Genomic DNA, 24,345 nt, shown 5'->3' with positions numbered 1-24,345 from the left:
AGCTGATTCTGTGATTTGATTGGCAGGTCTTTATCCAATCGTTTGCAGTGGGAGGGCTTTATGGCAGGATCTGTTTCCGGAATCAAGCACAGACACGTGTGTGAGGAGGGAAGTCTGGCGTTTCTGACCGTGCGCAGCCTGCTGAACCTCACCAGACCCAGGTAAAGAGTCAAACGCAGGCTTTTGTGCTGGTAACAGCAACCTGTATCTATTGTGTTATTATCAGTACTGGCGATTTATCCAAGTTTGTTTGTTCTGCAGCTAACGTAGCTACACCAACTGTAGCTAGCTGACTCTGCTCCGTCATTGTTGTGACAATACGAGTGCGCTAGCTGCGTTGTTATTAAAAATCTAACTTGGCGATGAAAGCAATGTCTTCCCCCATTTGTTCCATATTTCTTGTGACGTTAACAGTACCTGCATCAAGATCACCTTTGGGTCCGCCAGCAAGTCTCTGCGTGTCTGGAACAGCTGTGAGCAAAGTGTGTTCCACCACATCCACACCTCTCTCTTGCTAACGTTACCTCAGTTCAGCAAACAGTAAGTCAGCAGTAGTAGCATCGTTTTCTAAATCATGGGTGTCTCCACAAAACAAAACTTGATCTTGGATTCACGACGTATTCAGTGCAATCATGAACGGTGCAAAACAATGCGATGCAATATTAACAACACACTACTTACAGAAACAGGAAATACTAAAACATGTACAAAGGTCACAATTTAGATCAGAAACAGGAGCACACATCTGACATAAGACTGTGAATTTATTTGAGCTGATTTTGGGGAATAAGATGGTTGAGCAATATAATCAAATGTCTTCAAAAAAGAAAACAATTCTAGAAGAATACAAGATAATCTTAGACTAGTGTAGCCAGGCTTTGCTGGCAAATCGGCGTGTGGTTAAGTCATGGCTTTATAAAGCATAGTAAGTTAAAGTGACTGGTGCATCATATTAAAATGATTTTGCTCGTAGAGGGTAATGATCAGATAAGTTCACTGGGGTGTGTTTTGTTTGCAAGTGCAACACCCCTCTCTTGTGTCCCTTCCACAGCTTGGTAGCCATGGAGCAATCAGAGCCCATGCTGGTCCCTGCCCAAGGGGGAGAGAAGAGGGGCTGTCCAGAGGAAGAGGCAGAGGAGGAAGGGGACGTCCCTACGAAGAGAGCCAGGGTCCAGAAGGATCAGAAGAATGGAGGTCACTCCCAACGAGATGCTGCAGAGGGAGAGCCGGAGGGAGAGGGAAGCGGCAAGGAGGATGGAGAGGAAGACGGCGAGACCTTTGCTGACATGATGAAGCATGGGCTCACAGAGTTGGATGTGGGCATTTTGAAGTTTGTCAGTGACCACGAGGGCTTCTCTGGTATCCTGAAGGAAAGGTACGTTCTCTAGTGTAGGTTAAGACTTTGCATACTTTTCCTGTAAATTAATTAATTGGGACTGTAACAGTTGACATGTGGTTTGTGTTCAGGTATTCCGATTTTGTGGTGCACGAGATCAACAAACAAGGGAAGACCGTCCAATTGGACGACCTCTCGATTCCTCCAGAGGTTGAGGTGAGATATTAGATTAAATGACCATCAATGATGTCACCTCTCTTGACTCTGTCTGAAAGGGGAATAATACCACTGAATTAAAATGTATATATATTATTGTGAGGATGTTTCATCTCTCTCCCTAAGTCAGAAACCAGAGAATGAAGACTCAAACTTGTCATCAAGTTGCAGAGGCGTGATACGTGTAACATTACTCTGATTGATTGATTTATGATGGTTCTGAATGTGATACAGCCAGAAGTAAACGATGTATAAATTGGGTGAGAACTTAATCTGTCCTAACTGTATGAATCGACGTAGTAGAAATCCAGTCTCTGCCGTCTGGTCAAATGACACATTCCTTGATGTAGTGTTAGCGTTGTTGTGTGAGGCCGGTGAAGGCCTGGGTTTCTCAGCCCTCACCCTGCCAGACCATACCTTCATGTTGATATGTTTTGGTGTTGGGTTGGTCCTGTGGTTAGGAGGTCCCAGAGGCCCCGCAGCCGGTAGAGGACTCCGATGTGCTGACCGAGGAGCAGAAACAGCAGCTCGGGGAGCTGCAGTTCTTCAAGAACAAAGAGGGCAGTATCTCAATTGAAGTGAGTCGACTTTGCGCCTTCACCACTGGAGGACTCTCTCTGCTAAATGATGTTTTAGACTTTAATCCAGTGACACGTAACCTTTTAGTCACAGTGAGACGCGGGCACTTGTTTTAGAGTGGGCGACATGTGCAAGGGCAGAAAAACAAAAGCGCTAATTTTGGAAATGGGGCAATTAATAAGACATCACAACTCCAGAATATGCTTAAGAACACAATGGTAGACGTGGCAAACAAAGAGGACTGACACTAAGTGAGGACAAGAGCACTGCAAAGAAATAAACGCGTTTGTGAATCATGACATTACCAAAAGTGTATTCGTTCCCCCAGGCATATTAACACACTGATGAAATCATTCAACTTATTCTATGCCATCGTGTCAAAACCTACGTGGTGGATACACACACACTCTCAAGAGGAGGACTAGGTTTTTGTCCTTTCTTTCTATGTGCAGGTGGTGGATGATACGAAAGAGAAGCGGACGCTGATCCACAAAGCCATCAAGACGCAGTTTCCTGGTCTGGAGACGAAGACGGAGGAGAGGGAAGGCCACAAGTTTATTGTAGCCTATCATGCTGCTGGGCAGAAAGCGCTAGCAGGTATGTGGAGAGGAGCAGGACAGGGAAACATGACTCTAAACTTTATCATCCGTTTTCTGCCACTAGGTATGTCAGTTTGACTGCCAGTCAAAAATTAATGATGGGAGAATTACGTGTTTCAGTCAGGCAACCATCTTTAGTGCATACAGTGATAATATCGTGTCTGTATTTGCAATTAAATACTAGAGACATGTATATAGATAACTCCTCCTATCTTCTACCTTATTTTAAACAGCATGCCTTCACAGCCTGCACGCTGTAATTTGCCATTAGGCCAAGTTGAATGCTCTCATTAATTCGCCCCATTAAAAGTTATCCCTTTATCATCTTACTTTATGGACTTTCCAAGTTATGGAGAGTAATATCACACTATAAACCACCTGGACAAGGTTTTGCTTTTTTTTTTTAATGGACCAGAAAAAGGTTTTATTGCATGCAGATTTAGGTCTACCTTAGTCTCGCTGACCAGCCTCCTCTCCCTTCCGTCCGAGGAGTCTGGCGCCGCAGGTCTCTATAGTGGGATTGCGATGGGCGGCGCTTAGCGGCAGTGCCCTTGGAAAATAGTTTCCAACAATCCAACTTGCCGTTTTCAGCGCGTAGCAACGAGCTAGCGTGTAGGTTTCTGCCGTTAGCTTGCGAACTAGTTAGCGTTGTTGTTTTCACTGAGGCGGCAGGGCACTGTTTACAGAGACACACAGGGAGGAGGGAGCAGAAGCCGCTGTAATTGACATGGTCGGAGCCAATGACAGAGTTGGTAATAAGCCGGGAGCGGACATCCGGCTGCCACCGAAACAGTCGCTCCAATGGGAGAGCAGAGTAGAGCAGGGGAGGGTTTATCCCAGTTATGGACACCTGTGGCGCCAGACTCCTCGGACGGAAGGGAGAGGAGGCTGGCCAGCGAGACTAGGTCTACCTTAGACTCAGCCCTCAGTCTTAATCCGTTTCACTCCTGTAAGACTGAGAATATTACTATTTAAATCTTTGCATAACGTTAGGTGGCGCTGTTGGAAGCCTTGCATCGGAGAACCAATCATGAGTGTTGTGGGCGGGCCTGCTTTCTGGGGGCAGATCTCATGCAGAACCGGTGTCTCGCAAAACATCGTCGCATTTGCGGAGAAACATATTAATCACTTAGAAACAAACATAACCTGTTAATAGGACGTGTTTCATCCGGCCCCGGCGGCTAGAGGTCTTTCCCCCAGCGATAAACCCGACTCCCGAGGCTAACGTTACAGAGCCTGCTGATGACTTCACAGTAGCAAGCGGACCACTTCCGGGTAGGAAAAATGATTGTAAAATAAACCACAGCTATAAATTGTGTTTGGAGCATATCAGCTTCATGCCCTGTGTTAGGACTATGATAAATGGCATTGCCGCTACCAAATAAAATTCTAATAATAAATGTAGGCGTGTCTGCTGCCGGCGGTTCTCGCCGGGCTCGGACAGACAGTTTCTGACAGTGAAATTCCCAGACGTTTGGTGGCGCAGCTCACCAAACGTCTGGGAGCCGAGACTAGGTCTACCTTGGCCTGTGGTTATAGTCGAGTTTTAGGTTCAGATCATAATGCTGCATGCATGCACTGGTGCATGTGCACGACCAACACACCTGCATGATCCCATCTAGATTAGATTAATTTATTCATATATGTGTTGTTGTTTTTTTACTAACTTGTGCATTAGGTTCCTTGAATATGAATGTAATTCAGATGTCTTGCACTGGTGGTGATACATTGATCATTTATTCAGTGGAGTGCTTTTATCTAAACATTGGCTTCATTTGTTCAGACCATAGTGCCCACACTGCCCAGTGTATAATATACATTCATATACATATACATAGCATACAGTGCCCGCCCCCAAAAAGTTGATCAGCCTATATAATATAGTTTGATGATGGTTTGCTGCCATCATGTCCCTATTGCATCCTTGTTCCATAGCCAATTGAAATGCAGCACTCCGCTGCCTCGGGGGCGGGGCCCATGCATGCAGAGCTCTTGCCTGCCCCCTGCCTGCCAGCTCGTCTCACACTCCATCAGCGTCTTTTTCTTAGTAACATTCTTCTATCCTCCTCTTGCTCTTCTCTGGGTGGATAGAGGTCAAAACAACAGCAGGTAAGAACTTCCTGTCCACACAGCACAGAGGGAGTGGCTTAAAACCCCCATGGGTTTTTAGGCGTTTGAAATATTTTTTGGGCGTTGTAATTGACAGTTTGAGATTATTCCCACTCTGGCTCGCAATATAATACAGGGTTGCCACGGGTCTGGAAAGTACTTGAAAGTGCTTGGATTAAAATAAATAAATAAATCAAGGACTTGAAAGTTATTTTATTTATAGAGAGGTCCTATAAGTGCTTGGATTTAGCCTACCAGAATCTCTGAGTTTGAGCCTCGTGCACGCCGTTATCTCAAAATTCACCTAACAATTTGTATACGTCATCAGTAGTGGTGGGCCAAGCTTGATACACTTTCTTCATATCTACAGTATCACTCTCCATATTCACCTTATTCACCACGCCCACTTTTTCTCTCTTCCGCGTTCGACGCAACGTATTTGTTCTTCCGGTTCAATGCTAGTTGGCGGCCATTTTCAAAATAAAACGTCAGTATGAATGAAGTTTGGCAACATTCAGAATTAAGCTACACTGCGGCCAACTTCAGTTACATGTTCATAACGTTACTGCTGCGAGGAGCCGATGGCTGTACCCGGTCGGCATTTAACGTTAGTTACAAAAGAACATCGACAGTGTTTTCTCACTGCCAGTAGTAGTAGGGTTTGACCATTGACAGATAGCTAGTCCGACCGGTGTGAGCACAGTCAGCGCTCCCGGTCCTCGCTGCTCGTTAAGGATTTCCAATAGGCGTTATTCTGATAAACTGGTCACATATATGTTACGTTCTCACCCGACAAATATTAAAACTTTAAAACAGTTTGGGGTTTTTTTTAGCTTGAAAACAGCTTTTTGGCAAGTCTAAATGACTGCGGTAGGCGTACTCTACTTCCGTGTTTAAAACCAGAAAGACGATTACGAAATGACGTCATGCAGAAGCGTCCTTGTATGGGCAAAGAATAAGGTGAATAGGCTACAACAAGCAGACAGCGATTTGCTGATCGCTGCGCTGTGTCATTGGCGGTTGTGCTCTCTCTCGTAGGCGTTCTTAGCTCAAATATGCGGCTGGTCGCCTAGGCAACGTGTGGTGGATACATTTTTGTTTTAAACCCCCCCCCCCCCTCCTTTTCTCAACTTTATTGCTTGAAAAGTCCTTGAAAATTATCATTACAAAAGAGCAACCCTGATCATTGAATCTGAATGGACAAGCATTATATCAATTGGAAGGTATTAGGTTTATTGGTTTGAAGTTGGTTTCTCTCTTTTCTAATAAGTGTAAAAAGAGTAAATGTATGGAGTTGGAGTTGTTATTTCAGCGCTGTTCTTTTCTCTGTCTCATGAAAGCACCTAGGAAACACTCCTGGTTGTTCTTTTCTCTGTCTCATGAAAGCACCTAGGAAACACTCCTGTTCTTTTCTCTGTCTCATGAAAGCACCTAGGAAACACTCCTGTTCTTTTCTCTGTCTCATGAAAGCACCTAGGAAACACTCCTGTTCTTTTCTCTGTCTCATGAAAGCACCTAGGAAACACTCCTGTTCTTTTCTCTGTCTCATGAAAGCACCTAGGAAACACTCCTGTTCTTTTCTCTGTCTCATGAAAGCACCTAGGAAACACTCCTGTTCTTTTCTCTGTCTCATGAAAGCTCCTAGGAAACACTCCTGTTCTTTTCTCTGTCTCATGAAAGCACCTAGGAAACACTCCTGTTCTTTTCTCTGTCTCATGAAAGCACCTAGGAAACACTCCTGTTCTTTTCTCTGTCTCATGAAAGCACCTAGGAAACACTCCTGTTCTTTTCTCTGTCTCATGAAAGCACCTAGGAAACACTCCTGTTCTTTTCTCTGTCTCATGAAAGCACCTAGGAAACACTCCTGTTCTTTTCTCTGTCTCATGAAAGCACATAGGAAACACTCCTGTTCTTTTCTCTGTCTCATGAAAGCACCTAGGAAACACTCCTGTTCTTTTCTCTGTCTCATGAAAGCACCTAGGAAACACTCCTGTTCTTTTCTCTGTCTCATGAAAGCACCTAGGAAACACTCCTGGTTGTTCTTTTCTCTGTCTCATGAAAGCACCTAGGAAACACTCCTGTTCTTTTCTCTGTCTCATGAAAGCACCTAGGAAACACTCCTGTTCTTTTCTCTGTCTCATGAAAGCACCTAGGAAACACTCCTGTTCTTTTCTCTGTCTCATGAAAGCACCTAGGAAACACTCCTGGTTGTTCTTTTCTCTGTCTCATGAAAGCACCTAGGAAACACTCCTGGTTGTTCTTTTCTCTGTCTCATGAAAGCACCTAGGAAACACTCCTGTTCTTTTCTCTGTCTCATGAAAGCACCTAGGAAACACTCCTGTTCTTTTCTCTGTCTCATGAAAGCACCTAGGAAACACTCCTGTTCTTTTCTCTGTCTCATGAAAGCACCTAGGAAACACTCCTGGTTGTTCTTTTCTCTGTCTCATGAAAGCACCTAGGAAACACTCCTGTTCTTTTCTCTGTCTCATGAAAGCACCTAGGAAACACTCCTGTTCTTTTCTCTGTCTCATGAAAGCACCTAGGAAACACTCCTGTTCTTTTCTCTGTCTCATGAAAGCACCTAGGAAACACTCCTGTTCTTTTCTCTGTCTCATGAAAGCACCTAGGAAACACTCCTGGTTGTTCTTTTCTCTGTCTCATGAAAGCACCTAGGAAACACTCCTGGTTGTTCTTTTCTCTGTCTCATGAAAGCACCTAGGAAACACTCCTGGTTGTTCTTTTCTCTGTCTCATGAAAGCACCTAGGAAACACTCCTGTTCTTTTCTCTGTCTCATGAAAGCACCTAGGAAACACTCCTGTTCTTTTCTCTGTCTCATGAAAGCACCTAGGAAACACTCCTGGTTGTTCTTTTCTCTGTCTCATGAAAGCACCTAGGAAACACTCCTGTTCTTTTCTCTGTCTCATGAAAGCACCTAGGAAACACTCCTGTTCTTTTCTCTGTCTCATGAAAGCACCTAGGAAACACTCCTGTTCTTTTCTCTGTCTCATGAAAGCACCTAGGAAACACTCCTGTTCTTTTCTCTGTCTCATGAAAGCACCTAGGAAACACTCCTGTTCTTTTCTCTGTCTCATGAAAGCACATAGGAAACACTCCTGTTCTTTTCTCTGTCTCATGAAAGCACCTAGGAAACACTCCTGTTCTTTTCTCTGTCTCATGAAAGCACCTAGGAAACACTCCTGGTTGTTCTTTTCTCTGTCTCATGAAAGCACCTAGGAAACACTCCTGTTCTTTTCTCTGTCTCATGAAAGCTCCTAGGAAACACTCCTGTTCTTTTCTCTGTCTCATGAAAGCACCTAGGAAACACTCCTGTTCTTTTCTCTGTCTCATGAAAGCACCTAGGAAACACTCCTGGTTGTTCTTTTCTCTGTCTCATGAAAGCACCTAGGAAACACTCCTGTTCTTTTCTCTGTCTCATGAAAGCACCTAGGAAACACTCCTGTTCTTTTCTCTGTCTCATGAAAGCACCTAGGAAACACTCCTGTTCTTTTCTCTGTCTCATGAAAGCACCTAGGAAACACTCCTGTTCTTTTCTCTGTCTCATGAAAGCACATAGGAAACACTCCTGTTCTTTTCTCTGTCTCATGAAAGCACCTAGGAAACACTCCTGTTCTTTTCTCTGTCTCATGAAAGCACCTAGGAAACACTCCTGGTTGTTCTTTTCTCTGTCTCATGAAAGCACCTAGGAAACACTCCTGTTCTTTTCTCTGTCTCATGAAAGCTCCTAGGAAACACTCCTGTTCTTTTCTCTGTCTCATGAAAGCACCTAGGAAACACTCCTGTTCTTTTCTCTGTCTCATGAAAGCACCTAGGAAACACTCCTGGTTGTTCTTTTCTCTGTCTCATGAAAGCACCTAGGAAACACTCCTGTTCTTTTCTCTGTCTCATGAAAGCACCTAGGAAACACTCCTGTTCTTTTCTCTGTCTCATGAAAGCACCTAGGAAACACTCCTGGTTGTTCTTTTCTCTGTCTCATGAAAGCACCTAGGAAACACTCCTGTTCTTTTCTCTGTCTCATGAAAGCACCTAGGAAACACTCCTGGTTGTTCTTTTCTCTGTCTCATGAAAGCACCTAGGAAACACTCCTGGTTGTTCTTTTCTCTGTCTCATGAAAGCACCTAGGAAACACTCCTGGTTGTTCTTTTCTCTGTCTCATGAAAGCACCTAGGAAACACTCCTGGTTGTTCTTTTCTCTGTCTCATGAAAGCACCTAGGAAACACTCCTGTTCTTTTCTCTGTCTCATGAAAGCACCTAGGAAACACTCCTGTTCTTTTCTCTGTCTCATGAAAGCACCTAGGAAACACTCCTGTTCTTTTCTCTGTCTCATGAAAGCACCTAGGAAACACTCCTGTTCTTTTCTCTGTCTCATGAAAGCACCTAGGAAACACTCCTGTTCTTTTCTCTGTCTCATGAAAGCACCTAGGAAACACTCCTGTTCTTTTCTCTGTCTCATGAAAGCACCTAGGAAACACTCCTGTTCTTTTCTCTGTCTCATGAAAGCACCTAGGAAACACTCCTGGTTGTTCTTTTCTCTGTCTCATGAAAGCACCTAGGAAACACTCCTGTTCTTTTCTCTGTCTCATGAAAGCACCTAGGAAACACTCCTGGTTGTTCTTTTCTCTGTCTCATGAAAGCACCTAGGAAACACTCCTGTTCTTTTCTCTGTCTCATGAAAGCACCTAGGAAACACTCCTGTTCTTTTCTCTGTCTCATGAAAGCACCTAGGAAACACTCCTGTTCTTTTCTCTGTCTCATGAAAGCACCTAGGAAACACTCCTGTTCTTTTCTCTGTCTCATGAAAGCACCTAGGAAACACTCCTGTTCTTTTCTCTGTCTCATGAAAGCACCTAGGAAACACTCCTGTTCTTTTCTCTGTCTCATGAAAGCACCTAGGAAACACTCCTGTTCTTTTCTCTGTCTCATGAAAGCACCTAGGAAACACTCCTGTTCTTTTCTCTGTCTCATGAAAGCACCTAGGAAACACTCCTGGTTGTTCTTTTCTCTGTCTCATGAAAGCACCTAGGAAACACTCCTGTTCTTTTCTCTGTCTCATGAAAGCACCTAGGAAACACTCCTGGTTGTTCTTTTCTCTGTCTCATGAAAGCACCTAGGAAACACTCCTGTTCTTTTCTCTGTCTCATGAAAGCACCTAGGAAACACTCCTGTTCTTTTCTCTGTCTCATGAAAGCACCTAGGAAACACTCCTGTTCTTTTCTCTGTCTCATGAAAGCACCTAGGAAACACTCCTGTTCTTTTCTCTGTCTCATGAAAGCACCTAGGAAACACTCCTGTTCTTTTCTCTGTCTCATGAAAGCACCTAGGAAACACTCCTGTTCTTTTCTCTGTCTCATGAAAGCACCTAGGAAACACTCCTGTTCTTTTCTCTGTCTCATGAAAGCACCTAGGAAACACTCCTGGTTGTTCTTTTCTCTGTCTCATGAAAGCACCTAGGAAACACTCCTGTTCTTTTCTCTGTCTCATGAAAGCACCTAGGAAACACTCCTGTTCTTTTCTCTGTCTCATGAAAGCACCTAGGAAACACTCCTGTTCTTTTCTCTGTCTCATGAAAGCACCTAGGAAACACTCCTGTTCTTTTCTCTGTCTCATGAAAGCACCTAGGAAACACTCCTGGTTGTTCTTTTCTCTGTCTCATGAAAGCACCTAGGAAACACTCCTGGTTGTTCTTTTCTCTGTCTCATGAAAGCACCTAGGAAACACTCCTGGTTGTTCTTTTCTCTGTCTCATGAAAGCACCTAGGAAACACTCCTGTTCTTTTCTCTGTCTCATGAAAGCACCTAGGAAACACTCCTGGTTGTTCTTTTCTCTGTCTCATGAAAGCACCTAGGAAACACTCCTGTTCTTTTCTCTGTCTCATGAAAGCACCTAGGAAACACTCCTGTTCTTTTCTCTGTCTCATGAAAGCACCTAGGAAACACTCCTGTTCTTTTCTCTGTCTCATGAAAGCACCTAGGAAACACTCCTGGTTGTTCTTTTCTCTGTCTCATGAAAGCACCTAGGAAACACTCCTGTTCTTTTCTCTGTCTCATGAAAGCACCTAGGAAACACTCCTGTTCTTTTCTCTGTCTCATGAAAGCACCTAGGAAACACTCCTGTTCTTTTCTCTGTCTCATGAAAGCACCTAGGAAACACTCCTGGTTGTTCTTTTCTCTGTCTCATGAAAGCACCTAGGAAACACTCCTGGTTGTTCTTTTCTCTGTCTCATGAAAGCACCTAGGAAACACTCCTGTTCTTTTCTCTGTCTCATGAAAGCACCTAGGAAACACTCCTGTTCTTTTCTCTGTCTCATGAAAGCACCTAGGAAACACTCCTGTTCTTTTCTCTGTCTCATGAAAGCACCTAGGAAACACTCCTGTTCTTTTCTCTGTCTCATGAAAGCACCTAGGAAACACTCCTGGTTGTTCTTTTCTCTGTCTCATGAAAGCACCTAGGAAACACTCCTGTTCTTTTCTCTGTCTCATGAAAGCACCTAGGAAACACTCCTGTTCTTTTCTCTGTCTCATGAAAGCACCTAGGAAACACTCCTGTTCTTTTCTCTGTCTCATGAAAGCACCTAGGAAACACTCCTGTTCTTTTCTCTGTCTCATGAAAGCACCTAGGAAACACTCCTGGTTGTTCTTTTCTCTGTCTCATGAAAGCACCTAGGAAACACTCCTGGTTGTTCTTTTCTCTGTCTCATGAAAGCACCTAGGAAACACTCCTGTTCTTTTCTCTGTCTCATGAAAGCACCTAGGAAACACTCCTGTTCTTTTCTCTGTCTCATGAAAGCACCTAGGAAACACTCCTGTTCTTTTCTCTGTCTCATGAAAGCACCTAGGAAACACTCCTGTTCTTTTCTCTGTCTCATGAAAGCACCTAGGAAACACTCCTGGTTGTTCTTTTCTCTGTCTCATGAAAGCACCTAGGAAACACTCCTGTTCTTTTCTCTGTCTCATGAAAGCACCTAGGAAACACTCCTGTTCTTTTCTCTGTCTCATGAAAGCACCTAGGAAACACTCCTGTTCTTTTCTCTGTCTCATGAAAGCACCTAGGAAACACTCCTGTTCTTTTCTCTGTCTCATGAAAGCACCTAGGAAACACTCCTGGTTGTTCTTTTCTCTGTCTCATGAAAGCACCTAGGAAACACTCCTGTTCTTTTCTCTGTCTCATGAAAGCACCTAGGAAACACTCCTGTTCTTTTCTCTGTCTCATGAAAGCACCTAGGAAACACTCCTGTTCTTTTCTCTGTCTCATGAAAGCACCTAGGAAACACTCCTGGTTGTTCTTTTCTCTGTCTCATGAAAGCACCTAGGAAACACTCCTGGTTGTTCTTTTCTCTGTCTCATGAAAGCACCTAGGAAACACTCCTGGTTGTTCTTTTCTCTGTCTCATGAAAGCACCTAGGAAACACTCCTGTTCTTTTCTCTGTCTCATGAAAGCACCTAGGAAACACTCCTGTTCTTTTCTCTGTCTCATGAAAGCACCTAGGAAACACTCCTGTTCTTTTCTCTGTCTCATGAAAGCACCTAGGAAACACTCCTGGTTGTTCTTTTCTCTGTCTCATGAAAGCACCTAGGAAACACTCCTGGTTGTTCTTTTCTCTGTCTCATGAAAGCACCTAGGAAACACTCCTGGTTGTTCTTTTCTCTGTCTCATGAAAGCACCTAGGAAACACTCCTGTTCTTTTCTCTGTCTCATGAAAGCACCTAGGAAACACTCCTGGTTGTTCTTTTCTCTGTCTCATGAAAGCACCTAGGAAACACTCCTGGTTGTTCTTTTCTCTGTCTCATGAAAGCACCTAGGAAACACTCCTGTTCTTTTCTCTGTCTCATGAAAGCACCTAGGAAACACTCCTGTTCTTTTCTCTGTCTCATGAAAGCACCTAGGAAACACTCCTGGTTGTTCTTTTCTCTGTCTCATGAAAGCACCTAGGAAACACTCCTGTTCTTTTCTCTGTCTCATGAAAGCTCCTAGGAAACACTCCTGTTCTTTTCTCTGTCTCATGAAAGCACCTAGGAAACACTCCTGTTCTTTTCTCTGTCTCATGAAAGCACCTAGGAAACACTCCTGGTTGTTCTTTTCTCTGTCTCATGAAAGCACCTAGGAAACACTCCTGTTCTTTTCTCTGTCTCATGAAAGCACCTAGGAAACACTCCTGGTTGTTCTTTTCTCTGTCTCATGAAAGCACCTAGGAAACACTCCTGTTCTTTTCTCTGTCTCATGAAAGCACCTAGGAAACACTCCTGGTTGTTCTTTTCTCTGTCTCATGAAAGCACCTAGGAAACACTCCTGGTTGTTCTTTTCTCTGTCTCATGAAAGCACCTAGGAAACACTCCTGGTTGTTCTTTTCTCTGTCTCATGAAAGCACCTAGGAAACACTCCTGTTCTTTTCTCTGTCTCATGAAAGCACCTAGGAAACACTCCTGTTCTTTTCTCTGTCTCATGAAAGCACCTAGGAAACACTCCTGTTCTTTTCTCTGTCTCATGAAAGCACCTAGGAAACACTCCTGGTTGTTCTTTTCTCTGTCTCATGAAAGCACCTAGGAAACACTCCTGTTCTTTTCTCTGTCTCATGAAAGCACCTAGGAAACACTCCTGTTCTTTTCTCTGTCTCATGAAAGCACCTAGGAAACACTCCTGGTTGTTCTTTTCTCTGTCTCATGAAAGCACCTAGGAAACACTCCTGTTCTTTTCTCTGTCTCATGAAAGCACCTAGGAAACACTCCTGTTCTTTTCTCTGTCTCATGAAAGCACCTAGGAAACACTCCTGTTCTTTTCTCTGTCTCATGAAAGCACCTAGGAAACACTCCTGTTCTTTTCTCTGTCTCATGAAAGCACCTAGGAAACACTCCTGGTTGTTCTTTTCTCTGTCTCATGAAAGCACCTAGGAAACACTCCTGTTCTTTTCTCTGTCTCATGAAAGCACCTAGGAAACACTCCTGTTCTTTTCTCTGTCTCATGAAAGCACCTAGGAAACACTCCTGTTCTTTTCTCTGTCTCATGAAAGCACCTAGGAAACACTCCTGTTCTTTTCTCTGTCTCATGAAAGCACCTAGGAAACACTCCTGGTTGTTCTTTTCTCTGTCTCATGAAAGCACCTAGGAAACACTCCTGTTCTTTTCTCTGTCTCATGAAAGCACCTAGGAAACACTCCTGTTCTTTTCTCTGTCTCATGAAAGCACCTAGGAAACACTCCTGTTCTTTTCTCTGTCTCATGAAAGCACCTAGGAAACACTCCTGGTTGTTCTTTTCTCTGTCTCATGAAAGCACCTAGGAAACACTCCTGGTTGTTCTTTTCTCTGTCTCATGAAAGCACCTAGGAAACACTCCTGGTTGTTCTTTTCTCTGTCTCATGAAAGCACCTAGGAAACACTCCTGTTCTTTTCTCTGTCTCATGAAAGCACCTAGGAAACACTCCTGTTCTTTTCTCTGTCTCATGAAAGCACCTAGGAAACACTCCTGTTCTTTTCTCTGTCTCATGAAAGCACCTAGGAAACACTCCTGGTTGTTCTTTTCTCTGTCTCATGAAAGCACCTAGGAAACACTCCTGGTTGTTCTTTTCTCTGTCTCATGAAAGCACCTAGGAAACACTCCTGGTTGTTCTTTTCTCTGTCTCATGAAAGCACCTAGGAAACACTCCTGTTCTTTTCTCTGTCTCATGAAAGCACCTAGGAAACACTCCTGGTTGTTCTTTTCTCTGTCTCATGAAAGCACCTAGGAAACACTCCTGGTTGTTCTTTTCTCTGTCTCATGAAAGCACCTAGGAAACACTCCTGTTCTTTTCTCTGTCTCATGAAAGCACCTAGGAAACACTCCTGTTCTTTTCTCTGTCTCATGAAAGCACCTAGGAAACACTCCTGGTTGTTCTTTTCTCTGTCTCATGAAAGCACCTAGGAAACACTCCTGTTCTTTTCTCTGTCTCATGAAAGCTCCTAGGAAACACTCCTGTTCTTTTCTCTGTCTCATGAAAGCACCTAGGAAACACTCCTGTTCTTTTCTCTGTCTCATGAAAGCACCTAGGAAACACTCCTGGTTGTTCTTTTCTCTGTCTCATGAAAGCACCTAGGAAACACTCCTGTTCTTTTCTCTGTCTCATGAAAGCACCTAGGAAACACTCCTGGTTGTTCTTTTCTCTGTCTCATGAAAGCACCTAGGAAACACTCCTGTTCTTTTCTCTGTCTCATGAAAGCACCTAGGAAACACTCCTGGTTGTTCTTTTCTCTGTCTCATGAAAGCACCTAGGAAACACTCCTGGTTGTTCTTTTCTCTGTCTCATGAAAGCACCTAGGAAACACTCCTGGTTGTTCTTTTCTCTGTCTCATGAAAGCACCTAGGAAACACTCCTGTTCTTTTCTCTGTCTCATGAAAGCACCTAGGAAACACTCCTGGTTGTTCTTTTCTCTGTCTCATGAAAGCACCTAGGAAACACTCCTGGTTGTTCTTTTCTCTGTCTCATGAAAGCACCTAGGAAACACTCCTGGTTGTTCTTTTCTCTGTCTCATGAAAGCACCTAGGAAACACTCCTGTTCTTTTCTCTGTCTCATGAAAGCACCTAGGAAACACTCCTGGTTGTTCTTTTCTCTGTCTCATGAAAGCACCTAGGAAACACTCCTGGTTGTTCTTTTCTCTGTCTCATGAAAGCACCTAGGAAACACTCCTGTTCTTTTCTCTGTCTCATGAAAGCACCTAGGAAACACTCCTGTTCTTTTCTCTGTCTCATGAAAGCACCTAGGAAACACTCCTGTTCTTTTCTCTGTCTCATGAAAGCACCTAGGAAACACTCCTGTTCTTTTCTCTGTCTCATGAAAGCACCTAGGAAACACTCCTGTTCTTTTCTCTGTCTCATGAAAGCACCTAGGAAACACTCCTGTTCTTTTCTCTGTCTCATGAAAGCACCTAGGAAACACTCCTGTTCTTTTCTCTGTCTCATGAAAGCACCTAGGAAACACTCCTGTTCTTTTCTCTGTCTCATGAAAGCACCTAGGAAACACTCCTGTTCTTTTCTCTGTCTCATGAAAGCACCTAGGAAACACTCCTGTTCTTTTCTCTGTCTCATGAAAGCACCTAGGAAACACTCCTGTTCTTTTCTCTGTCTCATGAAAGCACCTAGGAAACACTCCTGTTCTTTTCTCTGTCTCATGAAAGCACCTAGGAAACACTCCTGTTCTTTTCTCTGTCTCATGAAAGCACCTAGGAAACACTCCTGTTCTTTTCTCTGTCTCATGAAAGCACCTAGGAAACACTCCTGTTCTTTTCTCTGTCTCATGAAAGCACCTAGGAAACACTCCTGTTCTTTTCTCTGTCTCATGAAAGCACCTAGGAAACACTCCTGTTCTTTTCTCTGTCTCATGAAAGCACCTAGGAAACACTCCTGTTCTTTTCTCTGTCTCATGAAAGCACCTAGGAAACACTCCTGTTCTTTTCTCTGTCTCATGAAAGCACCTAGGAAACACTCCTGTTCTTTTCTCTGTCTCATGAAAGCACCTAGGAAACACTCCTGTTCTTTTCTCTGTCTCATGAAAGCACCTAGGAAACACTCCTGTTCTTTTCTCTGTCTCATGAAAGCACCTAGGAAACACTCCTGTTCTTTTCTCTGTCTCATGAAAGCACCTAGGAAACACTCCTGTTCTTTTCTCTGTCTCATGAAAGCACCTAGGAAACACTCCTGTTCTTTTCTCTGTCTCATGAAAGCACCTAGGAAACACTCCTGTTCTTTTCTCTGTCTCATGAAAGCACCTAGGAAACACTCCTGTTCTTTTCTCTGTCTCATGAAAGCACCTAGGAAACACTCCTGGCCCAAAAAGCGCGGCAGCTTCTGTCACTTCGTCATGTACAAGGAGAACAAGGACACCATGGAGGCGATCAACGTGCTCTCCAAGTTCCTCAGGTCTGGCCGCAGCACTTTTCACTTGCAATGTAAAAGGACATTGACTATGTGTAATATATTGACTAAGGAAAGCAATAATCTGACTATTGACCTTATTCTAAATTAGATAATATTCTGATTAAACGGTTTACACGAGTCGCTTATAGAACAATTACATTTATATTCTTGTTTACATGCTATGGACAGTTTAAAGCCTTTATTGAAGGTGCGCAAATGGAAAAAAAAACCTGAGCATGGTGACAATTTTAGCCTCACCTCAAACATATTGGGGCCTTCTTTTTTCTGGTGTCGGCCATTTTTCCCCTCCTCTGAAACCAAGTTTGCAACCTCTGGAAGGTAGAGCGAGCAACGTCACGCAGTTAAAATGCCGCTTGTGTCGCAAACAGCTGTGACTATTGTTGATAGTAATAGTTCATTTAAGGTGTCTACATACAGTACATGTCTAAAATCACCATAAATAATGTGAATTAAATTGGAATACTCCATGTCTTAATGCAATTTTGCTTACTTACTCTGAGTTTACATGGCATTGTCTTATTCAGACTATTGCCTTAATCTGGTTATTGGCTTATTGCTATCCTTCTAAACATAGTCAGTCTTTTAATCATGCAAGATGCATATATCATCAGTAACATCTTTACCCAATAAGAATGTGATCACAGATGCTGCCCTTCATATGATTATGATGCATGTTTCTCTAGGCTTAGGCCCAACTTGTTTTCCTACATGGGGACTAAGGACAAGAGAGCCATCACCGTACAAGAGATTGCAGTTCTCAAGTGAGTGTGAGATATATTATCAGCAAATCAATATGAGTTATGGTTGGCATGACACTTTTGTGGGTGTGATTTGTAAACGGGTGTTACATGTTGCGTCTGACCGGTGCTGGAGGTGTTTCTGCGGTTGCTAGGCAGGCAGGCGCTCCCTGGTGGATCCGCTTGTTATGACACCCTGGTAACTAATTAAAGAAACCTGCGCCTCCACCCCCCCCCCCCCCCCGTCGCAGGATCACGGCAGAGAGGTTGGCTCACCTCAACAAGTGCCTCATGAACTTCAAGCTGGGAAACTTCTGTTATAAAAACCACCCTCTCAAGCTGGGAGAGCTGCAGGGCAACCACTTCACTGTGGTCATCAGGTCAGTAGACGTGAATAGATGCACCTCACATCACTGTAGTGCGTAATACTGTGCTGTTGTTATGGATGCTGGATAGCTCTAACCTAGGGTTAGAGGTTCCTGACACACACACACAGACAAACACAGACATATACTGTATGACTCTGTCTCACTGATGTATTTGCTGGTGTGTTGTGTTGTCAGGAACATCTCGGGAACACAAGAGCAGGTCCAGCAGGCCTTGACGTCCCTCAAGGCGACCGGCTTCATCAACTACTATGGCATGCAGCGTTTCGGCACCACCGCTGTGCCCACACACCACGTTGGCAGGTGAGATGGTGGCATGGGGAACCTGCTATACGTTAGGAGGAAAGACTGCTGCTAGCAGAATGGTAAAGTCCCGTTTTCCTCCTTTTGCCGGTACCAGGGCCATTCTGAAAAACGACTGGAAAGAAGTGGTGGATTTGATTCTGAAGCCTCGTCCTGGCGGTAATAGACTATTTCTATTGCTTTCTCCACACACACCCCCCCCTCCACAATATATACAGTATATAAATATTTTTACCACCGTGAAATAGAGCGTTTTACATTGATATAATGTAAAAAAAAAAAAGCTACATTTTGTGTTCTTGTCTACCTTGTGTGAACTGACCATAGGAAAAGTCATGGCAAGGTGTGAAATATGGCTTACGCCTTAGTAATTCTAATGTTTCTACCATCTTGATCTCTCTCGTTCACCTCCACCAGCGGAGAAAGGCTACCTGGTGCGCTGCAGGGAGGAGTGGGCCAAGACTCAGGACCCAGAGGCGGCCCTGAAGAAGCTGCCGGTCAAGCGCTGCGTGGAGGGGCAGCTGCTGCGAGGCCTGTCCATGTACGGCAAGAAGAACATCGTCACTGCCTTCGGACTGGTTGGTTTCCCATTAACGATGCCCTCTCCTGAGTTAGGCTGTGGTGTCTGTCCGTCTGCGTTCATTTCTCTGTTCACTTCCATTCATTTTCAAAGACAGCTGCCCGTCTGTCCGTGGAGCACTACTACGTCGTGCGAACGTCTCCACAAAATGTGCATACGTTTTGATGGACAGGAAAGTTCAAGGGAGCTGAGCTTTTTCTGGGTGGACCGGATGGACTGATACGTCACTGTCCAGAGCGGAATACCGGAAACGGAGACGCCGCCATGACAGTTGCTCGCATCTCTGTAAAAAAAACTTATTTTAGAGCCACAATATTGTTTAGCTATGAAAATGTATTGTAGCCCTGTGGCGTGCCCAGTAGGTCGGGAGAGACCATAGAACATTTCACTCGAGTCTCGGACCAAAACTTAAAAAAACATAACCGAAAAAACATTTTCTTTAAACCCGCATTTTTTTTAAACGTTTTGGTCCGAGTGAAATGTTATGCAATCTCTCCTGTTTCTAAATATATCTGAACCGTTTGGTTTGAACAAGTAAAACTATTTTTATAGGCATTTTAGGAAATGTGTATGGGAAAATAAATGGCGGATGAAAATCTCTGGTACAGTGCTGAAGCAGGAAGTGACGTTCTGCTTTGGCTCTCTATCTCTCTTGCTCTTTCTGATGACAGCATTTGTGTACACTTCCCAGATCCCGCGTAACAACCGTCTGATGTACATCCACAGCTACCAGAGCGTAGTGTGGAACACCATGGTGAGCCGTAGGATCGAGGCGTTCGGGTTGAAGGCGGTGGAGGGCGACCTGGTGCTCAGAGGAGGTTAGTGCCCGGGATGGTTTGCTGGGCTGGGGAAACGAGGGCTGCTGTGCTCCTGGAAAATCTGGAAAAGTCAGTCTGAAGAAATTGTTTCAACATTTTTCGTGTTGTCTTAAAGCCCCAATCAGTAAGATTTTTGACATTTTTTACTGTAATATAACTGATTTTTAGTCACAGGACATGGTAGATTGACTTTTAATAGGGAGACCCTCGTCTTTATTTATCCCACACCGCCCTCCATTGGCCAGCACTGGGACTAAGCAGTTTGTCTGTCACGTCCCGTAGCAAGAAAAAAGAAAAAAAGAAAAGCATGCGCTGTACAGCGGAAGCGCTGTGTTCATGAAAACGAGGAAGTAACTCGATTCGGATTTGCTACGAAAATGATGTTTCACGGAACTATGGATTATTATTTCATCACGTGGTGAGTACCCGATGTCACAACATGTACATAGAGCTTCTGGCGCTGTGTTTTGTTGACTTTGAACGGCGATATCGTTATCGATACTAATGCACGCAGAGGGCGCAGTGGAAAACTTACTGAATGGGGCTTTAAATTATGTTTAAAAGGTCTTAAAAAATATTAAATTTGACGTTGGAAATGGTGCAAGAACCCTGTCAGAAAATATGACACTTGTAATGAAAGTTATACACATTAGGGATGCCACGGTGAATTGCCGAAAATATGGACGATACCCGCCATCCCGCGCCGAATTTTGGGCCCTGATTAATTATTGGACAATATGTCATGGAATGGCATTTGTAAAAAATGTGTAATTTTAGCATAGCATGGTCAGCGAGCTCTGTGAGGTTATGAAGGAAATGCCCTCTTGACGTTGTCTCTCCCTTCTTCCCGATCAAGGCACGGCACACGTGCTGTCTGCAGAGGAGGCTGAGAGCCACTCCATCCACGACACTGTGATGCCACTGCCCGGGTATGACGTCATCTACCCTTCTCACCACGGTAGGCTGAGCGTCTCTGCGGTTTAGAGTTTAGAGTTCATTTATTTGCAGGCTGGTGTAGGATGAACAAAAAACCAAGTGCATTGATGAAAGGCAAAAGAAAACTGAAAGAATAAAAGGAAATTGAAGGCACATTTTGAATTACGAAGCAAATTCTGTTGCATTGGCAGTAAGACTTGTCTTTCTGTCAGTGGGTAAAGGCTACAGAGAGATGCTGTCTGCAGACGGGCTGGACATCGACAACATGAAGCATAGAGTGAGGGACTACTCTCTGGCCGGAGCCTACCGACGCATCCTCATCAGACCCAGTGATGTCAGCTGGTTAGTGCCTGTCATTTTATTTATCTATCTATCTATCTATCTATCTATCTATCTATCTATCTATCTATCTATCTATCTATCTATCTATCTATCTATTTATTTATTTATTTATACATACAGGGAGGCCCTTGAGAGCAAACTCTCATTTGCAAGGACACCCTGTTACAGTGCAAAGACATTTACAAAAAAGTTACAAAATTACAATACAAATAAATAACAAGGTAAGAAGATGATAAAAAGCACATTAAGAAAAGCAAGCGCAATCCCTATGTAATGTATCTTCAAGAAGTACTCTGATTGACTCCATAGGTACCAATGGCTCCAGTTTTAGAGAGTCCTGGAGGCTGTTCCATTTGTCCAGAGCGTAAAAGGAAAAAGCAGTCTTTCCCAATTCACAAAATACTCACCCTTTTGCTCAATTTCCCTCCGTTGGACTCCAAAAACTCCAGCATTTACTGTAATACTGAATCATCTACTCTGTAATATTTAGACAGTTGATGTAAAACTTTAATAAGCTTTTTACTATAACTTTGAGCCTTTTACTATAATGCTATAATACCAAGCCTTTTATTTTAATACTGAGGCCTTTATTGTGATATTGCAATTATTGAACTCTTTGTTATACCGGACCAGTACTATTGAGCTCTTTGCTGCAATAAGCACATAGCAGTGTTGGCTGCCTATCAGCTAGTGTCACGTTTATTTGTTTAGCCCTAATTCACAAGCATGTCTCAGAGGGCTTTACAGAGAATACTGTATGTCTAGCTAGATCTAGCTAAGCACTATCAATAAAGAGAGCGGGCGGGAGAATAGGGGGGATAGGAGGGAGAGAAGAGAGAGCGCAGAACAAACAGGGTACAGTAGTATACTGGGGCTGGGCGATAATAGTCAATATATATAGATATAGATATAGATATAATCAATATCACAATCATAAGGATCATTCTCGATACCAATGTATATCACAATAGGTTCATGTAAGCAAAGTCATGTTTATTAAGCAGAGTCACATTTAATAATCAAATGATCATATTATCATATATTATAATTACCTGGCAATTGTCATATCATCACAATACGATACCAGTGAAAGACGACAAATGATCAAGTGAATTATCGCCCAGCCCTAGGAGGACAAACAGCTGTTACTCATTTCGCTGTGGTGTCTTTGTGTAGGGAGGTGATTCCGTATGATGACCCCAGGATCACCCTGGTCCACACAGATGTGGAGAAGCTAGAGGACAAACCTGCCCCCGTCTTCAACAAAGGTGAGTTCAGGCTTGTTTGGGTCTGTGCTTCTAGTAATACAGGGCAGTCATCCCAGCAAGAGGCAGCAAAATGTGACTACAAATGTTTTTGTTTGTTCGTTAACACTGTTGAAGCCCTGAAGGCCACACTGTGTATGACTGTCTACGGGACTTCATTCTCACCACGGTCATTTTGAATTTATGTCAACCTGGGTGGGAAAACCTACCCAGAAGATTGGCATACAGAAATACTAGCGTTCTTCAGATAGACCTGGCCAAATCAGCTAGGAATATCAGGAACAATTGCAACTGCTTGAATTAGCAAGTTAGCTAGGTTGCTAGTTGGTTATTAATTAACCACTTGGTCCACGTGGTGCTAGCTACTAGCTATAGTGGGCCAATTAGCGTACAGTGCTGACCTATTGTTGAGATATGCTTCTTCTAATGCGTTTTCCAATGTTGAAACATAATTGATAAATGTTTGTAAACTCTGTAGTTTTCCACACAGTTTGTGACACAAGTTAGAAATGGCTGCTGCGGGAATAATACGATGCATAGAGCGGAGATGCAGGAATAAGAACTCTGAATAGCATCTGTATACTTGATGGTGCATCATGGAGTGCGTTTACATGCAGGCAATAAACAGTTTATTAGCAGATTTCTGGAGTTACCTGATTATTCAAATGGTCATGTAAACAGCATAAACTGATAAGCTTTATCCGTTTATGGCCGTTATCGGGTTATGAATAAACCTATAAACATACCTAGGTTTTTGGCCAATAACCTGTCTTTTGAGTGCATGTATACAGCGTATCAGGTTTCTTGTGGGTTTATACATCTGCGCATGTACAAGTTGCATGTAAAAAGTTTAATTACCGCCGCCTTCTGGAGAGAAATCCGACTAATTGACTGAATCATGTAAACCCGGGTTTTTCCTATTGTCGGATTATTAAAGTGCATGTAAACGCAGAAATCAGATTATTGCCATAAACTGATTACTCACAGTTATCAGTTTATTGGTGTGCATGTAAACGCACTCATGTATTTGAGCTATATGACAGCATTGTTCTCTGTATGCAACATAATATTTCTCTCCTTCCCCCAATAGAGGGGAAGTACCGGGCTCTGAGGATGGAGTTCTCCCTGCCTTCCTCAACCTACGCCACGATGGCAATCCGAGAGGTTCTCAAGATGGACACGAGCATCAAGAACCAGACGAAGCTTAACACCACCTGGCTCAACTGAAACCAAAGACACAATGGCATACACTGACTGGACTGCTGTTACAGGCTGCAAAGTAGCTGTGTACTGTGTCTACTTACTGTTGTGAGTGTTTTTTAGTCTATTATGTGAGCATGTGTAGGAGTGATTGGGTTCTATCTCAACCCAGAGGTCGTTCCTTTCAAGTTATATGAGTGAGGAGTTAAACTATGATATCCACTTATACAAAGAGCAAGAAATCGATCGTGATTCAAAGCATTTCTTTAATCAGGAAGTTTTTTTACTTTGTGCTCTAGAATAGCTTTCCTGTGCTGCAATAAGGTAGTCTATTATTTCAGCAAGGTGCGCTTAAAAAAAAAAGGGGGAAAAATATTTAAATAAACCTTGTGGTGCTTTTAGGAACCACTCGTGGAGCTGATCGACAAGCCCTGCTGCACACTGCACAGGGTACTTCACACACCCTGTTTGTACAGAAATGTGAACTTTTGTTTTTATAATTGTAAATTGGTTGTGTGAGTTGGAAACACTCTTGAAGAGAGAATTAAAATGTTAGAAAAAAGTGTCACTGTCAGATATGAAGCATTGAGTATTGTTGACATGATTAATTTGTTCCCTTTTTCATAACTAGAAATCTCACGCGCTACGTGTGCTCGATTTCTAGGGTGGAGACTGGAGAAACTACATTTTCCCCTTAACTCACACTTGTCCTCTTCTCCCTGCTTATAATCACACCACTTATATAGATAGCCAGGATTCACTGATGAAATCACTTATTGCTTGAGTGACATCACAATTGCTCAAGTGACATCACTGATGTCATCATCACTTCCGTCACAAATCGTGACTGACACCGCCCAGACAGACAGCCCACTTGGCCAATTTAGAATATGTTTTCTCTATGATCAATGTCCTTACAAATCTACAAGATGTAGCTAAAATTAGATAAGCAAAGCACTGTATCCCTCTGCTGGCCATAAGGGTAACTCCTGCAAATGGATGATCTGTAGGTGTGAT

At 43.4% G+C, this 24,345-nt stretch overlaps 1 protein-coding gene across 1 annotated transcript; it reads left to right on the top strand.

The window, feature by feature from the left end:
- Positions 1-89: 89 nt before the first annotated feature.
- pus7 (pseudouridine synthase 7) lies at positions 90-24,171 on the top strand. Its single transcript, XM_083663146.1, has 17 exons — positions 90-161; positions 415-540; positions 1,052-1,375; positions 1,468-1,552; positions 2,014-2,130; positions 2,584-2,728; positions 16,632-16,743; positions 17,445-17,522; positions 17,750-17,878; positions 18,062-18,187; positions 18,285-18,346; positions 18,605-18,765; positions 19,459-19,585; positions 20,442-20,543; positions 20,734-20,863; positions 22,040-22,131; positions 23,219-24,171. The coding sequence occupies exons 3-17, from the start codon at positions 1,062-1,064 to the stop codon at positions 23,353-23,355; spliced, it is 1,917 nt and encodes a 638-aa protein (XP_083519272.1). The 5' UTR covers positions 90-161; positions 415-540; positions 1,052-1,061; the 3' UTR covers positions 23,356-24,171.
- The last annotated feature ends 174 nt before the right edge of the window (positions 24,172-24,345 follow it).

The sequence above is a fragment of the Poromitra crassiceps genome (assembly GCF_964638095.1).
Source record: "Poromitra crassiceps genome assembly, chromosome: 30".
Classification (NCBI taxonomy): Eukaryota; Metazoa; Chordata; class Actinopteri; order Beryciformes; family Melamphaidae; genus Poromitra; species Poromitra crassiceps.
The sequence above is the reverse complement of the archived record's forward strand: the minus strand, read 5'-3'. Positions and strand labels throughout refer to the sequence as shown.